The 20,282-nt window shown below is 42.3% G+C and overlaps 1 protein-coding gene across 1 annotated transcript in view; it reads left to right on the top strand.

Moving 5' to 3' along the window:
• SNX5 (sorting nexin 5) overlaps nucleotides 1-20,282 on the top strand; it is a 1,365,310-nt gene that overhangs the window by 612,010 nt on the left and 733,018 nt on the right. The window contains 1 exon segment of the mRNA XM_044056982.1: nucleotides 3,206-3,246. Within this exon segment, the coding sequence (XP_043912917.1) occupies nucleotides 3,206-3,246 (41 nt within the window).

The following is a 20,282-nucleotide window of genomic DNA, read 5'->3' as shown; positions in this document are numbered from 1 at the left end:
TACAAACTTTATCAGCCACAGGCCCTTGACATCAGAGAAGTAATACTAAAGAGAAGTGTTCATAGGACTGATTTCCTTGGGGACACCACTGGTAACTTTGAAGAGTGTGTGCCTCACACACTTGTAGATTACTTTGTGTGCGTTAGCCAGTTTGCTATCTAGCTCATAATGTAAGGGTTTACATTGTTTGATTAGCTTATCAATGATATCAGAATGTAAGGTGGTATCAAAGGCCTTGTCCAGGTTTAGGTACATAGTAGGAACAGATTTGCCAGAGTCTAATGCATCAGTGACCTATTCAGAGAAGCCAGCCAGGTTCAGGGGGAAAGATCTGCCTTTAACATCCCAATCTGGCTTTGGTGAGGGGCTTGTAGACTGTCTGTATTAATAAGTTCCATAATATGTTTCATTGCTTTGCAGATAAGGCTGGTAAGACTTGTATGTCTATAGCTTTCTGGATCAGTATTTGATCCCCCCCCCCCTGTGTGAAGCAGGATGACTACCATAGTTCTCCATTTCTCTGGCATGACTCCAATGGGGAGGCTAAATTTGAATAGCCCTGGAAGTGATTCAACCAGTGTCTAGTACTCAAAAAAAAATAAAATAAATAAATAAATAAAACAAAAAAAAAAGCCAGAATGGCACCTTATCAGGATTCATGGAGCAAGTGATTTTGGCCTTGGAGAAGGTATTCAGGATTTGCTCAGAGCTGTATGGAAGGGGAAATGTGGGTGAGCTGCATGGAAGGGGAAATGTGGGTGCGATATTACATTGGGAGAGTCAAGTTAGCCAACATATTAATAGACATTTGACTATGTCCTTAGGGAATGAGTAGGTGTTACACCTCCCACCAGTGCTTAGTAGGCAAACTGTTAACAAGATGCAACATTCAGCCAATCTCTGTTGAATTTGGACTTTTGTTAGCTAATATTACCACTGCCAGAATCTTGGAAATGTTCAGTACAGTTGATAGCATCCTTCAGAATCCCTAACTATTCAAGCAGTCTTACACAAGATCACCTAACTTAAGCATGTGCAAGTCGTCTCTAGTGCTGCTGTCTTGTTACATGGTGATGTTTAGGCAGTTCAAAAACAAGAATATTAAGGCTATTAGCCAGTAAAGGCCTTCAGCTTTGTCTTATTTTTAGATTTGTTATGCTCTGTCTTAACTTGCAAATTGAGCAGTTGTATAAGTAAGCCACTTAACCATTCAGTAGTTAAACAGTGTTTCTAGTTTGCCCTTGAAAAGAGGCAACTAAGCCTAGTGAGTTATCCACTTCACAAATGCATACTTAAAAAATAGAACAGCACAGCTAGCAGTTTGTAAAAAGTTGGATCAAACCTTTTTGGCAACTAACTCAATGGATTTTCTGGGCCTAATGTAAACACTAGTACAGAGAGCACAGACGCTTTATAGTTTAGGAGTAAGTCGGCCTCACAATTTACATGCTTTCTCCCAAAAAAGACATTAAACATGAGCACGTGTTAATTTTATCGCAGTAAGTATTCTGTAGGAGAGCCAAACTACCTTCATGCTTTGGAAAATGTTTAATGTGCCACATCTAGACTCCACCTAGTTATTATATTGACTACAGTGATCAAGGTTCTCTTTTCTTGCTTCTACCTCTCCTCAGAGGGCATAGGCTTTGGTGAAATTGCTTAACCTGTATATGAGATCTGTAGAAGGGGCATAGAACTGCTTTTGTTTGTCTGAAAAGATTTCAAGCCTGCATGAGTTAGTGCTGCTTATGATTTCCTACTGTGTGAAGAAAGTAAACCTGTATTTTGTGACTGATAGAGCTGCTTTCTGTTACCTGCCCTATTTTTTCTGTTTTTAAGAAATATGCTTTGCTTGGTATTTTTGTTCTGTGTGAGAGTTAGACGCTTAAATTATCTGCACATTTCACGTGTTTTTTTCATTGGTTAAATTGTCTCTTGAGTGATGAAAAAATGCTCAGTGAAATTCTGGGCCTCTGTCTTTGAAAAGAGTTCCAGCCTTCATAAACTAAAGCAGTGCTGGTGATTTCCTGCTGTTTTTCCACCTACCCTCCCCTTTGTTGATGTGCTTTTTAAACCTGGTGATTTTAAGCAGCTCACCCCTACTGTAAATTGAGCTTGATGAGCTCTTCTATTTCTACACTGCTGTTGATATCCTGAATTATTTGCCTTTCCTTGTACTGAAAAAGTAAATTTTGCTTCCCATTGTCTGTTCTTCATGATCTGACTTCTTTATCCAACAGCTAGCTAGATAATGGTGTATTTTTGCACTCTCAAACACTTGTCTTTACATCAAAAGAGATCAGTGGATTTTCTGTCTAGCACACTGGGAAGATAGCCAGGTCTGTTTAGGTTGGGGAAACACTTGAGATTTTTGAATGTAGTTTTATTTGCTTGAGGGCTTATTAATAAGCTTATCTTGTTTTTTTTATTCCCTGTATAAACTCTGTACAGTTGAGTGGCTTTTCACTCATTTATTCAAAGAGAAGTTTTTATTGAACAATCACACTTTTATTAGCTGTTTAAAGTACTCTGCTGTATCCATATCTTTAAGTTTTTTTTTGTAGTTGCATTTCACTTTAGACACTCCTTTTACTGTGCTTTTAGATTAGGAGGACTGGGATTATTCATCTAGTGGCAGTAGGTAGTTACATAGTATGTCTGAGCTTGGAAACTCACAAAAGGGCTCAAGTATTTTTTAGACTTCTCTGCACTTGATTTGCACTGTTCTCATACCTGGATACAGTTTTTTGGGGGCCAGTACATGCCGGTACGGCATACTGGTACCTCTGCTGCCCTGTTTCTTTAAAAAAAAAAAATTCTTTAAGGGTGCTCTTCTTTAAGAATGCCCTTTGCATCGGGACACAGAAAACCTTCTGCGTCTATGCAATGTGCGACCGATCGTTTACATCTTCCTGGTCCGTGTGTGTGTGGGATTTGAATTCCTGAAGATGTTTGGACTGTGGACCGCAACCAGACAATTGGTTGGTAGGTGTGCATGTCTCTAAGATTTTAAGAGGAGTGTGTGTGTGCGCAAGAAATAGGTAGGCGGGTGTATGTGTAAGTAGGTAGGTCTGTGTGTGTGTGTTTGTATGTATACTTAAGCAGGAGACTGGATCTTACGAAACAGCTGTAGATAAGAGATCGAGAATGCTTATAAATGGTATGGACTATAGGGAAGCCTTAACTGTGTCACTTTTGCAGGAAGTTTGCTGTAGCTATGAAGCATAACTGTTTAATATGGTTGCAGTGGACATTTGGGCATAAGACCAAATTGACGTGAATGAACATTATGCTGCAAGAATAGAATACAATGTTGAAGGGTCTTTAACAGCAGTTTTAATGGATTGTACTGAGGTGGATTAGATTAATTGACACAACTTGTTAAAAGAAAAAATAATTGCGTATAGCATACATATTAAAGCTTACCAATTTTGTGGTCATAATAATATATCTGTTCTTAGGTAAGGAGACCACTGAAACAACACACTAAGAATGAAGTATTCACTCAAGTACATTGAAAATTTCATACTCATTATTTATAATTTTTGTCGGAGTTTGAAATGCTTAGAATTGTTGCCACAGGGCAAAAAATGTTATTGAACTGGTGTTTGCTTTTAGAGTAGTATTTCAAGGCAAAACTTTATCAGAATGAAGCAAATTTCTGGAAGGAGCAGTTTAGAGAGGACGGTGTGAAAGCAATACCCTTTTTCTGTATGTCTTTGCCTAACTAGAACAGATAATTTTTTGCAGTCTTAAGACTATTGAAACTAGTTTGAAAAGTCCAGTGTCATTTTGTAAATTACTAGACTTTGGATTGGATGTTGAGATGCATTAAATGATTTGTGTAAATGTCTCCTGCATCTGTGATCTAATGCAGGTTCACCACGTTTGTTAGTTCTTTAGTGCATGCATTCTTATTTGAAACCCTATATAATATTCCATTTAAACTAACTAGACTTTCATTGCTGAAATTGTCTGCAAGCTCTTTTTCTAATGTATACTCTTCCCTGGCTGTCCTTTTAAGACACAGGTGAAGAAGATTTGTTTTTTCTTTTATTAATTTATAGCACTGATGGTATGTGCTGAGGAACAGGTGGGCATGTTTACCTGTCTAAGGCTGCTTGCTGTACTATGACTGTTCTTGTTAGGAGCAGTTATATGAACGTGTCTGCAGGTGCTTGGTGTGCTATGCACTCTTCCATGGCTAAGGACGCAGGTAAAGTTGTTTTCTGACATTATTCATTTACAGCACTGAAAGTATTTGCAGGCAAATGGGGGGAAGCACATCTTCCTATCTAGGGTTGTTTGCTCATGTGCTGATGTGTCTTTGCATGGTAGGCATATTGGGCAGTGTATGGCAATAAGTATTACTGTTTTGCAGTTCACAATTAAGTAATTAGTTTTATTTTGCATTACTGTTTTGTTAAATGGCCTTGATGGATGAGTTTTGTCTAAATGACCTTGTTTTTAGGAGTTATTCTAATTGTAAGTTGTTTAGCGTTCACAGATGCTAATACCAACTGTAACAGATGCTTTATTGATTTACCTAGTGTATGTGGTGAGGACAGGAATAATAATTTAAACTGTGAAAATCTTTTTCCTGTTAAGAATTTGAAAGTTTCTCAGACAACAGCTGTAACAATGGAAATCATATTTCTTCTCAGACTGATTTTCATAGGTTCATAGGTAGGTACTAGGCTATTGGCCCTAGGGCCTATACAAGCCTAGTCAAAAAGGTACCCAGGCTTTTGTCACCCAAGAAAATTATTTTCCTGTGCCCCTGTCAAGCAGAACCACAGAAGTGATCCCCAGGGTGAATTTCCTATTACCCATCCAATCATCAAGATTTTTCTTGAATAGTGTTAATGAGGAGCTCTGTTTGACAAAGATAGGTAGTCTGTTCCAGAGTATGGGAAGTCTCTGGGACAGGAATCTAGCCCTCCAGCATGTTCTGTTTATTGTGGTGACAATGTTTAGGTCCCTAGAGCTCGGAGGGATTGGGATTTCTTTAAGTGGAGCATGTCCAACAGCTCTGGGTTTGACATAGCTTTGTATGTTAGGCAGAGATCGCCTCTGAGTAGGCGATATGCGACAGAGTAAAGCTGGAGTTTTTTGAGACGGTCTGCGTAAGGCATCAGTTTGAGGCCAGTAATCTTCTTTGTGAGGTATTTTTGCAGCCTTTCCAGTTGTAGATGTCTTGTGAGGTACATACCAAAAGGGGCGTTGTACTCTGTAATGGGTCTAATGAGTGATGAGTAGAGGGGAACAATGACCTCTTTTTCTGGATGAGAAACCTTTTATAATGAGGTGTGCCACGTAGAAGGATTTCCTGACCACTGTGGCGATGTGATTATCAAAGGAGAGACTACTGTACACCTGTGTCCCAAGGTCTCACACTTTTGGTGTTAAGTAGACTACTGCCTATGTGGTAGTTCATGGGTACAGAGTTTTTACCAAAGGGGGTGACAATGCACTTTTTGGCATTGAGCTTGAGAGTGTCTTTGACACCAGGCATCTGTCTCAGTGAGGCCCTTTTGTAGGATGTCCACATCGTTAGGAGTTTCAATTATGGCTCCTATTTTGCAGTCATCTGCGAATTTAGTTAGCCAAAGACCTTCTGTGTTGGCCTGTACTTCAGAGAAGTAGATACCAAACAGGAGAGGACCCAGGACTGAACCCTGTGGTACTCCACTTGTCACTGGTCTGAAGTCTGATTTAGAGTCTACTACTTTCACAGTGTGGGTTCTGTCAGTAAGCCAGGTAGCAACTCATCTTGTGACATAGGGATTTATACCTAGTTTAGTGAGTTTATCTATAATTCCAGAGTGGGAGATGGTGTCAAAAGCCTTGGCGAGATCTAGATAGGCTGTGTGAAGCACCTTACCCTCATCTATGGCTTTGGTGACTATTTTAAAGAAGTCCATCAGGTTTAGGAGACATGATCTGCCTTTTACAAACCCAAACTATGTGGGGTCCAGAGTTTGAGGATCTCCAATGTCTTTGTTTACGAGTTCCATGATGATACGTTCCATGGCCTTGCAGACGAGGCTCGTCAGGCTAATGGGGCGGTAGTTCCCGGGGTCTGTTTTGGTCCCACCTTTGTGGAGTGGGATAACTGTTGCAGTGCACCATTCAATGGGCACAAAGCCTGAGGTGAGGCTATGATTGAACATGGTACTTAGGTGGGGTGCCAGTTCATTCTGTAGTTCATGTAGAAGGCAGCCTGGGATGTTGTCAGGTCCCATGGATGCTGTGTTCTTGGCTTTGGAGAATGAAGTTTTTACCTGTGCAGCCGTGATTACAGGAACTTTGCATTCTTCCAGTATAAAGATGGGCCCTTTAGGGGGTGAGAGGGGGGTAAAGTTAGCACTCAACCTATCTGCCAGGATGTTGGCAATATCAGTTGGTTCTGTATATTTAGTGTCATTGTGCTGTAACTCAGAGCAGATCTGAGTGTTGCCATTGAGATTTTTGACATAGCTATAGAATGCTTTGTGGTTGTCTTTAGAATCAGTGGCAATTTAGTTTTCATAACTAGCTTTGGAAAATTTTGAGGGATCTCAGCTTCTGAGGCTGACCAGGGAGTTCCTCCAATCGTGGGATTTTACTCTTTTTTTGCAACAGTTTCTTTCTTCTGTTGTAGATTTTGTTTATGGCAGAAGACCACCAGATTGGCTTCCTTTTTTTGGAGGATAGCATCTTGGTTCTGTTAGGGATAGCACGATCCATGAATTCGTGTAAGTGCTTATAAAGTGCATTTGTGTAGGGTTCAGCAGTCGTACCTCTATTGTCCATCTGCATGGGTGTCGTGAAGTTTGCCACTTCTGTCTTAAGAAGCATGAAGTTGGCTTTGGAGACATTTTTTACGGTTGTTTTCCTAATGGGGGTTGGGAGCGGGATGTGGATGTCTAGGGTGATTAGCTTGTGGTCGGATCTGACCAAGGAGCTGACCTCTGGTGTGGAACACCGGTCACCCATGTTGGTGATGACCAGGTCTAAAATATTGCTGCCCCTGGTGGGGGTGTGGATAAGCTGATCCAAAGCATTGGAATTGATTATTTCCAGAAAACATTGAGCAAAAGAGTTGGTACAGGAGTAGTTTTCCCAGTTAATGGTAGGGTAGTTGAAATTGCCCATTATTAGAGTGTTGGGTTGTACCTTAATATTTTCCAGTGTATCAAGAAGAGGAGTGGGAATCCTGGGGCATGGTGTGGGGTCTGTAGCAAGCTACAATCTGGATTGCGGTTTTGTCCAGAGTTAGTTGAACTTGGATAATCTCGGATGCATTATGCTGAGCAACTAGCTCGGAGGTGTGGATATCCTTAATGAATATGGACACACCTCCACCGTTAGTGTTTCGGTCTGGGTTTGGTGGCCGAAAGGTGTGGTATGAATTATAGCCTGGTAATGCAGGGGTGCTCTCTGGAGTTTTGAACCAGGTCTCTGTCGCTGCACAGATGTCAATGTTCTCCATTTTAAGGAGTGCCTCGAGTGAGTGCATTTTGAGGTTTAGACTTCTAGCATTGAGTAGCATTACCCTTAGATTTTGCTTGCTTGTACCTGTTACGGTGGTGAATTTTTCATTTGAACCTTGCCTAAAAAAGGCACTATAGGGGTGGCAAGAGCCTTTGCCAGTATCCGGAATCCCAAGGGCGACAGATGCAGGCCATCTCTGGCAAAGCAACGTAGTCTGTCGATCATGTCATCCCAGGCAGACAGATACTGGATTCCCTTAGAATGACACCAGAAGCTTAGCCAATTGTTAGTCAATCATTTTGTCCTTGTACTGTGGTGTCATTCTGGATGATGGCAGGATACTACTCAGGGCTAGGGTCATACCGGCCTGGGCTACAAGATCGGAGAGCTCCTCCATGTCTCTTTTCATGTAGTCCAGGGAGGTACATCTCGGGTCATTCACACCAACATGGACAATGACAGTCATATTTGTACTTGTTGTGGAGTGACCTGAGTAAGTGGGTTATGTGGCGGATCGTGGTACCTGACAGGCAGCCGACAGTAACTTTTTCCTTGTTTAGCCTGGTGAGTGGAACATCAGTGTGCCTGACTATAGAGTCACCTATGATTAGAGTGTTGGGTACGTTATGCCTTATGGGCTGTAGTTGAGTGGCACACTGATTATGTGGGCTGTGTGTCATTTGGGTTGTGTTGGGGGGTGGAGGTTGCTTGCATTGGGATTATGGCAATAATTTCTTGTTTGCCAGATACTGGTATTCAAATGACAGGCATTGAGGGTTATATTTTAAAACCGTGAAACTCTTAAGGTAAACAGTGTATGATGCTAAACTTAGTAATGATTTTCTACTCCAAGTAAGGCGTTAGATGATATAAGTGTAATATCAAATTAAAGTAATGAGTTTAGTTTCAGACTTCATATCTTTTAGAAAATGCATTCTAACACAAATCCTGTTATTCTAACAACTTTCTGAATTTATAACAGCAACGTTCAACTGTGTCCCTTGTTTTGTGCCTTTGTTCCCACCATTATGACAGGCTTTGCCCAGACCTCTTGCACTAAGAGGTTTTTTGTGTGTGTGTGTGTGTGTGTGTGTGTGTGTGTGTGTGTGTGTGTGTGTGTGTGTGTGTGTGTGTGTGTGTGTGTGTAAGATAGGTAGCATTCCCCTCAACTGCCCAGGTTTTTGCAGAATGTCCATATTTTTGCCCCATATTTTTGTTTTTTCTCATGAAAAGATTGAAGTTGCTAATTAATGACGTATACTTCAGGTTTAGACTTCATATCCTTTAGAAAAATGCATATTAACAAACTCCTGTTATTCTAGCAGTTTTTCTAACTTCATGAAATAAATATTTATAATCTGCTCCTATTTATTTTAGACTTTGTCCAGATTTCTTGCATTAAAAGGTTGAGGTATGTGTGTAAGACAGCCCTAGTCAGGCTTAGCAAGTGGTTAGTAATTTGCTTAGGCGCAAGCCCTGTACCTTAGCTACAGGAAGCAAGAGCCTGAATCCTCTACCCAAAATATGCATCTGTTTTACTTAGGAAATGGTATCACTGTTTTGTGTTTAGAGTTTTAAAGCAGTGTTAGTAGCACAGCAGGTAGCATACTTTTGTTTTGATGCAGAAGGCTGAGTTCTCTTCCTATAGCATGTAGATTGATTGCTGATACTCTGCTGGATTTCAAGACAATGGGGTGCTGCAGTCCTGAGTATGTCCTCCTTTGGATAAGATACTTAGTAACCATGAACCTGTTTTAATTTGCCATCCATTCCATATTGTAGCAGTGAGACTGAAGGTGAGCCACATCTGCTTGTGGGTACTGATATTCCCTGGGACAGAATGACTGCAAAGGTAGAGATGAGTAGTAGTACCCAGGCTGACAGTGAGGCGCCACTGTCAGAGGATGCCAGACTTCCTGTGGAAAGGGAACTGAAGGGTTACAAGGAGAGAGTTGAGGCAAGCTCAGCTCTCAAGACCCTACATTGCAAGGCCTTAGGCAGGTAGCTAGGGAGGCACCTGATTCTCAAGGAAGGGGGAATCTGTATACTGGGACAAAGAGTTACTGTACAGAGAGTGGACCCCTGACTGAGGGCTAGAAGGTGAGAGTACAGCAGTTGGTAGTGCCTAGTGCCTACCATCTGGCGCCTCTAGCCATGGCCCATGATATTCCCTTGGCAGGTCATATGGGCATAAAACGTACAAAGAGGAGCATTATGCATAACTTCTCTTGGCCTGGAATTTCCAGAGATGTAACAGGGTACTGCAGGAACTATGAGCAGTGCCAAAAGGTAGGCAAGGCAGGAGACAAGGTGAGAGCTCCTTTGATGCCTTTGCCTGTGACTGAGGAGTCATTTCAGAAGGTAGCTATAGATATTGTGGGTCCTCTGAGTACCCCAAGTTCCACAGGGAAAAAGTACATCCTAGTGGTAGTGGATTATGCTACACGATACCCTGAAGCAGTGACTTTGTCCTCCATTGAGGCAGAGAATGTGGCAAATGCTTTAGGTTAGGTTTTCCAAAAGAAATTCTGACTGACAGAGGTGCCAATTTCATGTCAGACCTGCTGGCTTGTCTGTGGAAGTCCTGTGGGGTGAAGCACATGAAGACTACCCACTACCATCCCCAGACTAATGGTCTTGTTGAGAGGTTAAACTGTACAATCAAGTCCATGCTATGGGCATTTGCAGATTAGTTTAAGAGGGGAGTAGGACAAATATTTCCCCCATCTGTTTGCTTACAGAGAGGTTCCCCAGGAATCCACAGGTTTTTCACCCTTTGAGTTGCTGTATGGGCATAGGGTGAGGGGACCTTTAGATTTAATTTGAGATGAGTGGGAAGGTGAGTGCGATTCTCACAAGGAGTCTGTTGTGGCATACATCCTGAAACTCCGGACAAGGCTCAAGGAACACATGGGATTGGCCCAGGAGAACCTGGCAGAAGCCCACCAACAGAAAAAAAGGAGTGTTATGACAGGAATGCTCAAGCTAGAGAGTATGCTGTGAGCAGCAGGTAATGGTTCTCATTCCTGTCAGACACAAGCTGCAAGCAGCTTGGGAGGGACCCTAGAAGGTGGTAAGAAAGGTAAGTGATGTTAATTATATGGTGGAACTGATAGGCAAAAGGCAGGGGCACAAATTGTACCATGTTAACATGATGAAACCTTACCATGATAGGGAGGCCCTTGTGCTGAGCATTTGCAGTGCACTGCAGGAGGAGTCTGAAGGGAGATCTGGAGACTGATCATCTCAGTGAGGCTCTGGCTGACACCTCAGTGGAAGGGGTAGCAATGTCCCAACAGCTATCTCCTACCCAGGTTCGAGAAATCCGAGCAGTGTTTCAGGAATTTGGGGACATGTTCACTGGGAAACCGGGGTGCACCCACCTAGAGCAGCACCAAGTGGATACAGGACCCCAAAGGCCTATTAGGCAGGCCCCCTACAGAGTGCCTGAGAGAGTCAAACCGACTCCGAGGGAGGAGGTACAGGAGATGTTGGATCTAGGGGTGATTCAAGATTTCAACAGTTCCTAGGCCTCCCCAGTAGTGCTGCTGCCAAAGAAGGATGGCAGCACTGGGTTCTCTGTGGACTGCAGGAAATTAGTCAGTCAGATGCTTACCCATGCCTATGACAGATGACGCCCTAGAGCAGCTGGGTGGGGCTAAGTATCTTACAACCATTAATCTTACCAAGGGTTACTGGCATGTGCCCTTGACTCCCAGTACTAAAGAAAAAAGTCAGCCTTTTTGACTCCTTTTGGCTTGTATGAGTTCACAAAGATGCCCTTTGGGATGAAGAATGCCCCAGCAACTTTTCAGAGGCTGGTATATCATATTCTAGCAGGAGCAGGAGGGTTTGCCCTTACCTAGTTGATATTGCCATCTACAGCCATTCCTGGCAAGAGCACCTTCAACATGTCAGGGAGGTGCTGGGCAGACTACAGAGGGCAGGGGTGACCATTAAGCCAAGCAAATGTCAGGTGGGTATGGCAGAGGTCTCCTACCTAGGACACAGAGTGGGAAGTGGTAAGATAAGGCCAGAACCTGCCAAAGTGGAAGCCATTCAGGCATGGCCTGCACCTGTTACTAAAAAGCAGGTGAGGGCATTTTTAGGGACAACAGAGTACTACAGAAAGTTCATCCCCAGTTATAATACCACAGCTGCTCCCCTCACAGACCTGACAAGGAAGAACAAGACAGATAAGGTAGTGTGGACCCTAGCATGTGAGCAGGCATTTCAGAAGCTTAAAGAAGCTTTGGGAGGACCCCCCTGTGTTAGCCAGTCCAGATTACATCAAATAATTTGTTGTGCAGGTGGATGCCTCAAACCATGGGGTGGGGGCTGTACTTGGCCAGATTTCTTCAGAGGGGGAAGAGCACCCAATGGTCTATCTTAGTCATAGGCTCCAACCCATGGAGGATTGCATTGCAGCTGTAGAAGAGGAATGTCTAGCCATAGTGTGGGCACTGCAGAAACTTCATATTTATCTGTATGGAAGGAAATTCACTGTTATGACAGATCACAACCCCCTAACATGGTTAAACAGAGCCAGTCAGCAAAATGCCAAGTTGCTAAGATGAAGCCTGGGGTTGCAAGTATACAATATGTCCGTGCAGCACTGCCAATGCAGATGGGCTCTCTAAACAGGAAATGGGGTAAGATATACTCTGATAGACCCAACTCCCTCAAGCAGCTTTTCTCAAGGGTTACTTGAAAAACTAGCTCGAGTTCTCTAAGGGTGGGGAGATATGTGAAGATAGGTGAAGGCTGCCAGCCTAGCCAGATAGAATTTCGGAGATAATTCTGTCATCTGTACATATTCATTGTAAACCACAGGCTTGTTTGAAATGGTAAAATAGTGTTACATGTGGAACTGAAAAAAAAGTAAGTGCACTCTGCTGACCAAGTAAAGCATGTTGTGACCCTTTGATGTAACCTCAGCCCCGGCCGGTCTAGATGAAGGAATTCTTGCTATTGTTTTAAGGCCTGAGTTAATGGCCAGAATTTGCATGCATAAATTTCCTTTATTGCTCTTGTTTCTTCCGAGAGGTGAAGAATGTAAATGTAGTTTGTTAGCCTGGAAACCCAGGGAAGTGTGAAGAATGATGTAATGTGAACCAGGAATGTGATTTTAAAAAACAGAGAATCAGAGAGCATTAAGCATTTTTGTCTTGACCATCCAACTCATCAGCACTGTCTTCCTGTATATGTAAGTTTATCTTAGACTTGTGTTTTATCTTAGAAATAGCTAGAAACTAGACAGATTAGACTTTTTCTGTGATGTCAGCACTGTAATACTGAATTATTTTAAGTATTTCTCTGATTTCTGAACTCTTGACTAGCACGGTGTAGTAAAAAGTATTGTCTTGTGTTTAGACTATTTGTTACTAAATATTTTTAAACCCTTTCAACTGTGGCTGTTTTTGGAGAGATAATTTAAGCTCTTTAGAGTACTTGCATGCCTTTGGTAAAATTGTACAAAGCCACTTCAATAGCTTTAGCCCTGGGCTATACTTTCAATTGAATAATAATATTGGACAGTAATAATTGGACACCCTTTTAAGGGCCTTTGAGTAGCGGATAAATATTAGTGGGTGGTGGCAGATGGTACTACCGTGTAGTCTGGGGAAAAAGGGGGCACAGCTGGAGAACCTGTGCCAGCCTTCCCCAGGAGTGTCTGTGTGGTTGTATAAACTCTTAGTTTGTGTGCATGTGTCTGCTACTTGGGCAGGGACATGAAGCACTGGCTGGACAGAGAGGGTGCTAGAGGTTTTAGCTTGCCCACTAGGCTGAGATCTGGACCCTATAGCTGGGCCAGTGGGAAGTCTTATTGGGGACCTGGAGAGCAAAGGAGTGACCAGCCCTGGACTGACTGTGATCTCTGTGTGATCTTAAAGGAAATTGCACTTTACTGTGTGTATTTGTTATCTTTTCCTCCTATATGAGATACCCCTCACTGGTGTTAGTGGTGAGGATTGAGACTCCTTGATTTCTGGGCCAGGGCACAGGTGTCACAACCTTAACTCGATTTTTCCTTAGACACCTGTCTGTGGAACCCTCCCAAGTTTCCCTTCTGCACTATGCACACTGAGCAGTGTTTACACACTTATCCTTTATAGAATTCAGTAGTACAAGCACCTTTGTTAGTCATAGTGCAAAAACTGGTCAAACTAGCCCAATGAGCTCCCTTCCCTAATAGTACATAGGGAAAAACCTGCTATAATGAATGTGCAGTTTCCCATTGTTTCACCAGCCAACCTAATTGTCATGGGCATCCTGAGGCAATGTAGTAATTGCCTCATGTACACTGACAACCACTTACTCCTAAAACAAATACCATATGTGAGAGATGTAATTACACTATATTGGAGTCAGTTCCCTCATGTAACAAAATGGACATCAAACAGGTGGTCAGCACACACACACCACCTGTCGCACAAAATAAGGGCAAGACACACAAAGCCATATAAGGTCATGACACACAAACCCACATGTGGAGGTGCTCATTAGAAGCCTATCAAAAGATCAGAGACCTCCCAAATATAAATCAGTTTCACACAATGCATAACATATACACCACTGTCTCAGCAAATAAGCCCCAAAGGCAAAATACCTCAAAACTTAATGTCTTAATTATAAGCTACTTGACAGTGAGACACACAGATGTCCCCTTCACCAGGCTGGACAAGGTCACGGTCAGCTGCCTGTCAGGTGCCAGGATGAGTCAAATCACACATGCACTCAAGTCACTTAAGTACCATTATGACTTGTCATAGTCCATGTTGGGGTGAATGACTTGAGGTGTACCTCTCTGGACTATATGAAGAGAGACATGACTGCAGTCTCAGATAGTGTCCCAGGCAGGTATGACCCTAGACCTAAGAAGCCTTCTACTTTCACCCAGGATGATGCCACAGTATAAACAAAGAATGATCGACTTTGACAGTTGGCTGAGCTTGTGGTGTCATTCCAGGGGATCCAGTATCTGTCAGCCTGGGAAGGCATGGCTGACAGGCCACTCTGCTTTGCCAAAGATGGTTTGCACCTGTCTCCTGTAGACTGTTTGATGCTAGCAAAGGCATTTGCCTCGTCCATAGTGTCATTTTTAGGCAATGTCAAAACAACATTTCTGATGTAACAAAGTCCACTCGAGACAAATTCTGGGTTCTGCTGCTTAATGCTAGGAGTCTAAACATGAAACTGCACTCCCTGGAAGCACTCCTTACCTTGTGAGATGCTGCTGTCAGTGCAGTCAGACATGTCTCAAGGCCACGGAGAGCACCCCGGTCTTACAAGGCTACACTGCCTTCCACACATTCAGACTTCAAAATGAGCATGAAAGCATCAAAGGTGGAGGTGTTTCCATAAAGCCAAGCACACCTCGAGATTAGTCAAACAGTATGACTTTCTCGAACTACTCCATGGCCAATTGACTATAGGCAAAATACCCTACCACATCAGTGCTAGCTTTGTCCCCCACCATGAACCAAGAAAAGCACACTGCCTACCTGGACTTACTGGAGTCACTCCCCATACAGCCAAATACCTTAGGGGAGATTGCAACCATCCTTCCATCAACTGGGTGACATAAGGAGCACAAACATGCTTGCCTAGAGGTCCCTGGACTTTGTCAATACATATGCTCTTGAGCAGATAGTCTGCACCCCCCCCCCTCATTTGATGCCTTTCCTGGTAAGGTTGGACTATAAATCAGTTTCTTTTGAAGTAACTGTTGGATCTGTCACCACCACAGGAGCAAAACCCTTTTCCAAAGTAAACTGCAGCCTACTAAGCTATGGTATAAAAAGTTTTATACTCCCTGCAATCACAGACAACAATTACTCCTATGCAGAGGTGTACCTGAGTGGATTAAAACCAGGTTCTCCCAGAAAAAAAAAAAAAAAGCAAACAAGTCACCCTGGTGGACCTGAAGTATAAATAGGTTATATACCAAATGGAAGAAACTGATGCATAATAACAAGAGGGAACTGACTCGGCAGAGGAAGAATTCACTCCACAACTTGAACAAGTAAATCAGAAATCTTAAGTCCTCCAAAGCTAATTAGAAAACTAAAATAGAATCCCTAGCTAAGGATAATCATAAGGCATTCTTTAACTACATCAGAAATCTAAAAGGGATTGCTCAGCTGTTTGCTGAACTGGTAGTAGATGGTGCCACACATACTGTACACCAGAGGAAGTTGATAACCTGCTATCTGACAAGTTTGGTGCAAACTTCACCCCCCCATCCCCGCCAGCCGTACTCCAGAACATACCTGACACCAGTCCTCTGCCTAGTATCTCTAGAGATCAGGTCGTATTTGCTCTCCTCAAGGCCAAAAACACTATCAGTGGGATCAGATACCACCCCAGGTTGCTTATTAAGCAATCTTAAACAGGACGTAGTGGACTCGCTTGTTCTCTTTAATCATAGCCTAAGATCTGTCTTTGTCCAGTGGAATGGAGAACAGCAACAGTAATCTCATTGCACAATGGAGGGCCATCAACTAACCCTGTGGACTATAGATCCATATGTCTAACCAGCCTCATCTGCAAGGCCATGGAAAGAATCCTCATGGACCTTATTGTCAAGGACATGCGACCTTCAAACTCTAGACCCAGCCCAGTATAGCTGTGTTAAGGGTAGATCACGTTTATTAAGCCTAGTAGACTTCTTTGAGAAAGTCACCAAAGCCCTGGATGAAGGTAAGGCCGTGCATATTGCCCATCTTGCCCTAGCCAAGGCTTTTGACAAAATCCACAACTCCGGTATCATTGAGACTCTCCCAGTTGGGGATTAACCCTTACGCCACTAGATGGGTAGCCAATTGGCTCACCGACAGAATACGTACTGTCAAAGTTGGTGACTCCACCACTACAGTAGGCCCGTCACCAGTGGTGTACCACAAGGATCTGAGCTGGGCCCTTTACTGTTTGGAATTTATTTCTCAGAAGTCCAGGTTAAAGTAGATTGCCTTTGGCTTACCAAGTTTGCTGATTGCAAATTGGGTGCAATCACGGAGTCTTCCAATAATAACATATTACAGGAGGGGTTATCACAGACAAATGACTGGTGCCAAAGCCATGGTCTAAAACTAAATGCAAAAAAGTGCATTATTATCCCCTTTGGCAAAGCAGACTTCCCTGCTGATTAGTGTTGACAGCACCACCCTAAGTTCAAACCCAGTGGTGTGAGATCTGTGAACACAGGTAGATAGCAGTCTGAACTTCAACACCAAGTTTCTGCAGTGGTAAGGAAGGTCTTCTACATTGCACATCTCATAACTAAGGGCATCGTGTCCAGGTTTAAGGATGTTATAACGCCATTGTACTTCACCCTCATCAGACTATTAATAGAGTACAGTGCTCCCTTCTGCATGTAACTCACCAGACACCTGCAGCAGCTGGAGAAGAGACCACAGAGGTTTCTCACAAAGAAAATACAGGGCCTCCAAACCATGACTCACCTGGATAGACTGAAAGCCGTGTCACTGTACTCTGTATCATATAGGCTGCTGAGAGGCGACATGTCTGGCCTACAGGGCAGTCTCTGACCCTGCCCTGATGGAGATGCTGCACATCCGCAAGTCAAATGGCACAAGAGTCACTCAGTCTAGGGATCATAACCTAGTCTTTGACATTAACCGAGTGTGCTGGAGAGAGAGAGATGCATCTCCCAGAGATTGCCTCTTCTCTGGAATAAACTTCTAATTCACATGAAGCAAAGCTCCTCACTGGCTCTATTCAGGTGCAACCTATAGACAGATAGGAGCAAATTCACCAGGTGAGTGGCACCCATATCCCTCATGGACAGGGGTAGTCTGTGTTGATCAGACTCTCTCCTTGAATTGTGTCCATCTAACCCAATGACAATTGAGGCAACTCTGGATTAACATGGCTGGGCTTTTAAGAGCTCTAAGGCCACTATCCTAGTAACCTCCTATGAACAAAAATGGTAATATAAGTTTTTTATGACAGAACATCCCTTTTACCACCAGAGGTAGTAGTTAAAAAGGGGTCTATATTAAAACAGTGAAGAGGCGTTTAATCGAACACCTCTTCTATACATATAGAGCGAAAGCTCTAAAGGGCAAATGCTCAGAACAGCGATTTCTTTCCCTGGGAAAGAAATCGCTTGGCTTTCCCTGTGTGTTTGCCCCTTTCCCCACTGTAGTGTGATCTTGGAGTTGGTATATTTAGTTGGGGGTGGGGGCTGAGCCCCCCACATTGTAATGTTTGAAAGTGTGTGTGTTGGTACTAATTTCTTTCCCAGGGAAAGAAATTGGTGTTCTGAGCATTCGCATTTAGTGCAATTGCTCTATATGTCGGCGAAGAGGCGTTCAATTAGACGCCTCTTCGCTGTTGTAATATAGACCCGTTAAAAAGCTCATTTTATTTGTTTAATTTATAATTTATTGGCTTGTCTATCTTTATCTATGGTAGAGCACTTTTCTCCATGGAACTTTTTCAGGTTAAGTTAGGTATTGCAAACAGAGGGCATTCAAACATAACATTTTAACAATAAACAATTTCTAAGATTTCTCATATTATACTTAGTAGCACTAGGACAATAGTGGTCTGCATTAAAGAAAAATGGTAAAACTCCTCTACATACCTCTCAGTTCCATGCCTCACTCTGATGTTAAGACTTTAGCTACTGCACTTCTCCATTTTGACTAATTACTTCTCCAAAATACACTGTCAGTTTAGCACAGAGCTACACTGAGCCAATTAGAGGCTGCCTTTTTGAAAAATATATTCATCTGAACTGGTTATGAACTTGCTCTACTGCATCCAGGGTGGATGAAATAGACTCAAATAAGTAGAAGTTAGGTGCTCAGTTGCTTCAAGACTATGCTAATTGAAAAACATAGTTCTCTGCATCAAATCAAATGCAAATTATATAGACTTCAGCTTCTACATTGCACCTCAGAGGTCTTTCAGGAACATGCAAAAAATGCAAACCAGTTATAGTAGCCATTTATTTAAAATATTACAGTAAATTGTGTGTTATACGTGTTAGCATTTGATGTGTTGTATACTAACACTGCTTTTTTTCTCTCTAAATTCACTCCTTTTCCTATCAAATACCACCAAAAAAAAATTATCTTGCAAATGTCTTAATTACTGCAAGTTTTTATGATTTTTTTTCTGTATTCGTAAATATTTTTTCTGTATTCATAAATGTTTTTTGTGTATCAATTACTACTTTTGGTCTGTACAACTCTGGAGCTTTTCCCTCAGGTCTCCACTGAAAATGGACTTCTGGCCCAGTTGGACCAACCTGTTTAACAAATGTCCTATTATAAATGTGACACTTGCTGAATTGCATGACAGTCTTCCTGCTTGGAATTTAAACTAAAGAATAGTGTGGAACAGTGAAGAATAGAAAATTTATCAGCAGTGTATTTGCTGTCCTTGATAATTACAGGTAAAATTTAAATGGGGCATACCCAGTGGTAATGCAGCAGTGGTAGTAACATGCTTAAACGGTTATATAGTGCGGACATTTGTTAAGTCAGTTTTGCATAAATAATGGATTCTGAGTACAGTACGAGTGCTTCATTGTGTATCCCTGTATTTCCATACCATTTATAAGGTGGACGGCTTGTGCCTTCCCTCTGACTCCTGCTCATTTCTTAATTAGATATGTAACCCTAATCAACCGTGTTCCTTAATACCATTTGTAACTGGGGAGAGACTGAGTATCAGCCCACTTCACAAACAATGTCATCTGATATGCTGTTTATCAGAAGACATACTTTACTCTTACATTTTTTTATTTTATTTATCCTTTGTTAACCAGGCTAGTCCCATTAGGCTAGTAGCCCCTTTTCAGAGGAAAGATGAGATGATGTTTTATACTAGGGAAATTTGGTCAGGTCATTGCTAAATTTGTACAAAACAGTTGCACATTTTAAATGCTGTTGGCATGACATTACACTGAGACAATTTAAGTAATTAAATGTTGCTGTTTATCTACAGTTCCTTGATGGACTGCCAAAGGGTAAGGTGGAGTTTAAGTACCACTCTTAATAAGCACCAGTGCAATTCATACATGTGGAGTAGTCCAGAAATTTTAACAAGATTCCAAATGATTGCAGATTTGTCTTCCTCCTAGTCCAGTATGCAATCAATGTCCCACAAAGGGTGTAAATTAACATGTAAGGAGAATATACGTGCTAAGATTTTGATCCTCTGCTTTGATTTTTTTTTCTCATTCTATGATTTTAAGGGCTGACTGTCCGAGATAAGTATGTCTGTTTGCCAAGGGTTAACAAGGAAACCCAGCAGTCTGTTCTCTGTGTCTCTGTTTCTGTCAACCCCCCTCAGGTAGAACAGAGTATTTACCCCCTCTGTCGGTTCCTTTGATAAAGACTTTATGGGTGGCAGATAACCTTTACATTTGGATGCCTAACGTATCACTCTGTCATCTCGGTTATACATTTTTGGGTTACACGGCACACCTTGTGGACAACCATGGCTCCGGGGTTTTTTGGGTTTTTTTGTTTTTTAGCAGCAAATAAGCACTATTGCTGGAGGCTCCCTGTGCGGTCATTGTCAAGCAGGGAAATTTGGGAAGCACAAGACAGCACTATAGGGCAGAGGTCTTAAATCTTTAAGCAAGCCTTTGGAGTAGGAAGTGCTTGTGCTCTACTTCAGCTTGAATTTTTTGGGAGATTTCACAGGATAAACATTAGTGACAGATGAGTATATTCTTTATTGTTTACAGTTCTGCTGGATTTCTTCTTGGTATGACAGAGCATCTTGAAGTACACTTATTTCGAACATAATTTGAAAAACAATGC

The sequence above is a fragment of the Protopterus annectens genome, chromosome 1.part2, assembly GCF_019279795.1.
Source record: "Protopterus annectens isolate FY-2018-M chromosome 1.part2, PAN1.0, whole genome shotgun sequence".
NCBI classification, from domain to species: domain Eukaryota; kingdom Metazoa; phylum Chordata; order Ceratodontiformes; family Protopteridae; genus Protopterus; species Protopterus annectens.
The sequence above is the reverse complement of the archived record's forward strand: the minus strand, read 5'-3'. Positions and strand labels throughout refer to the sequence as shown.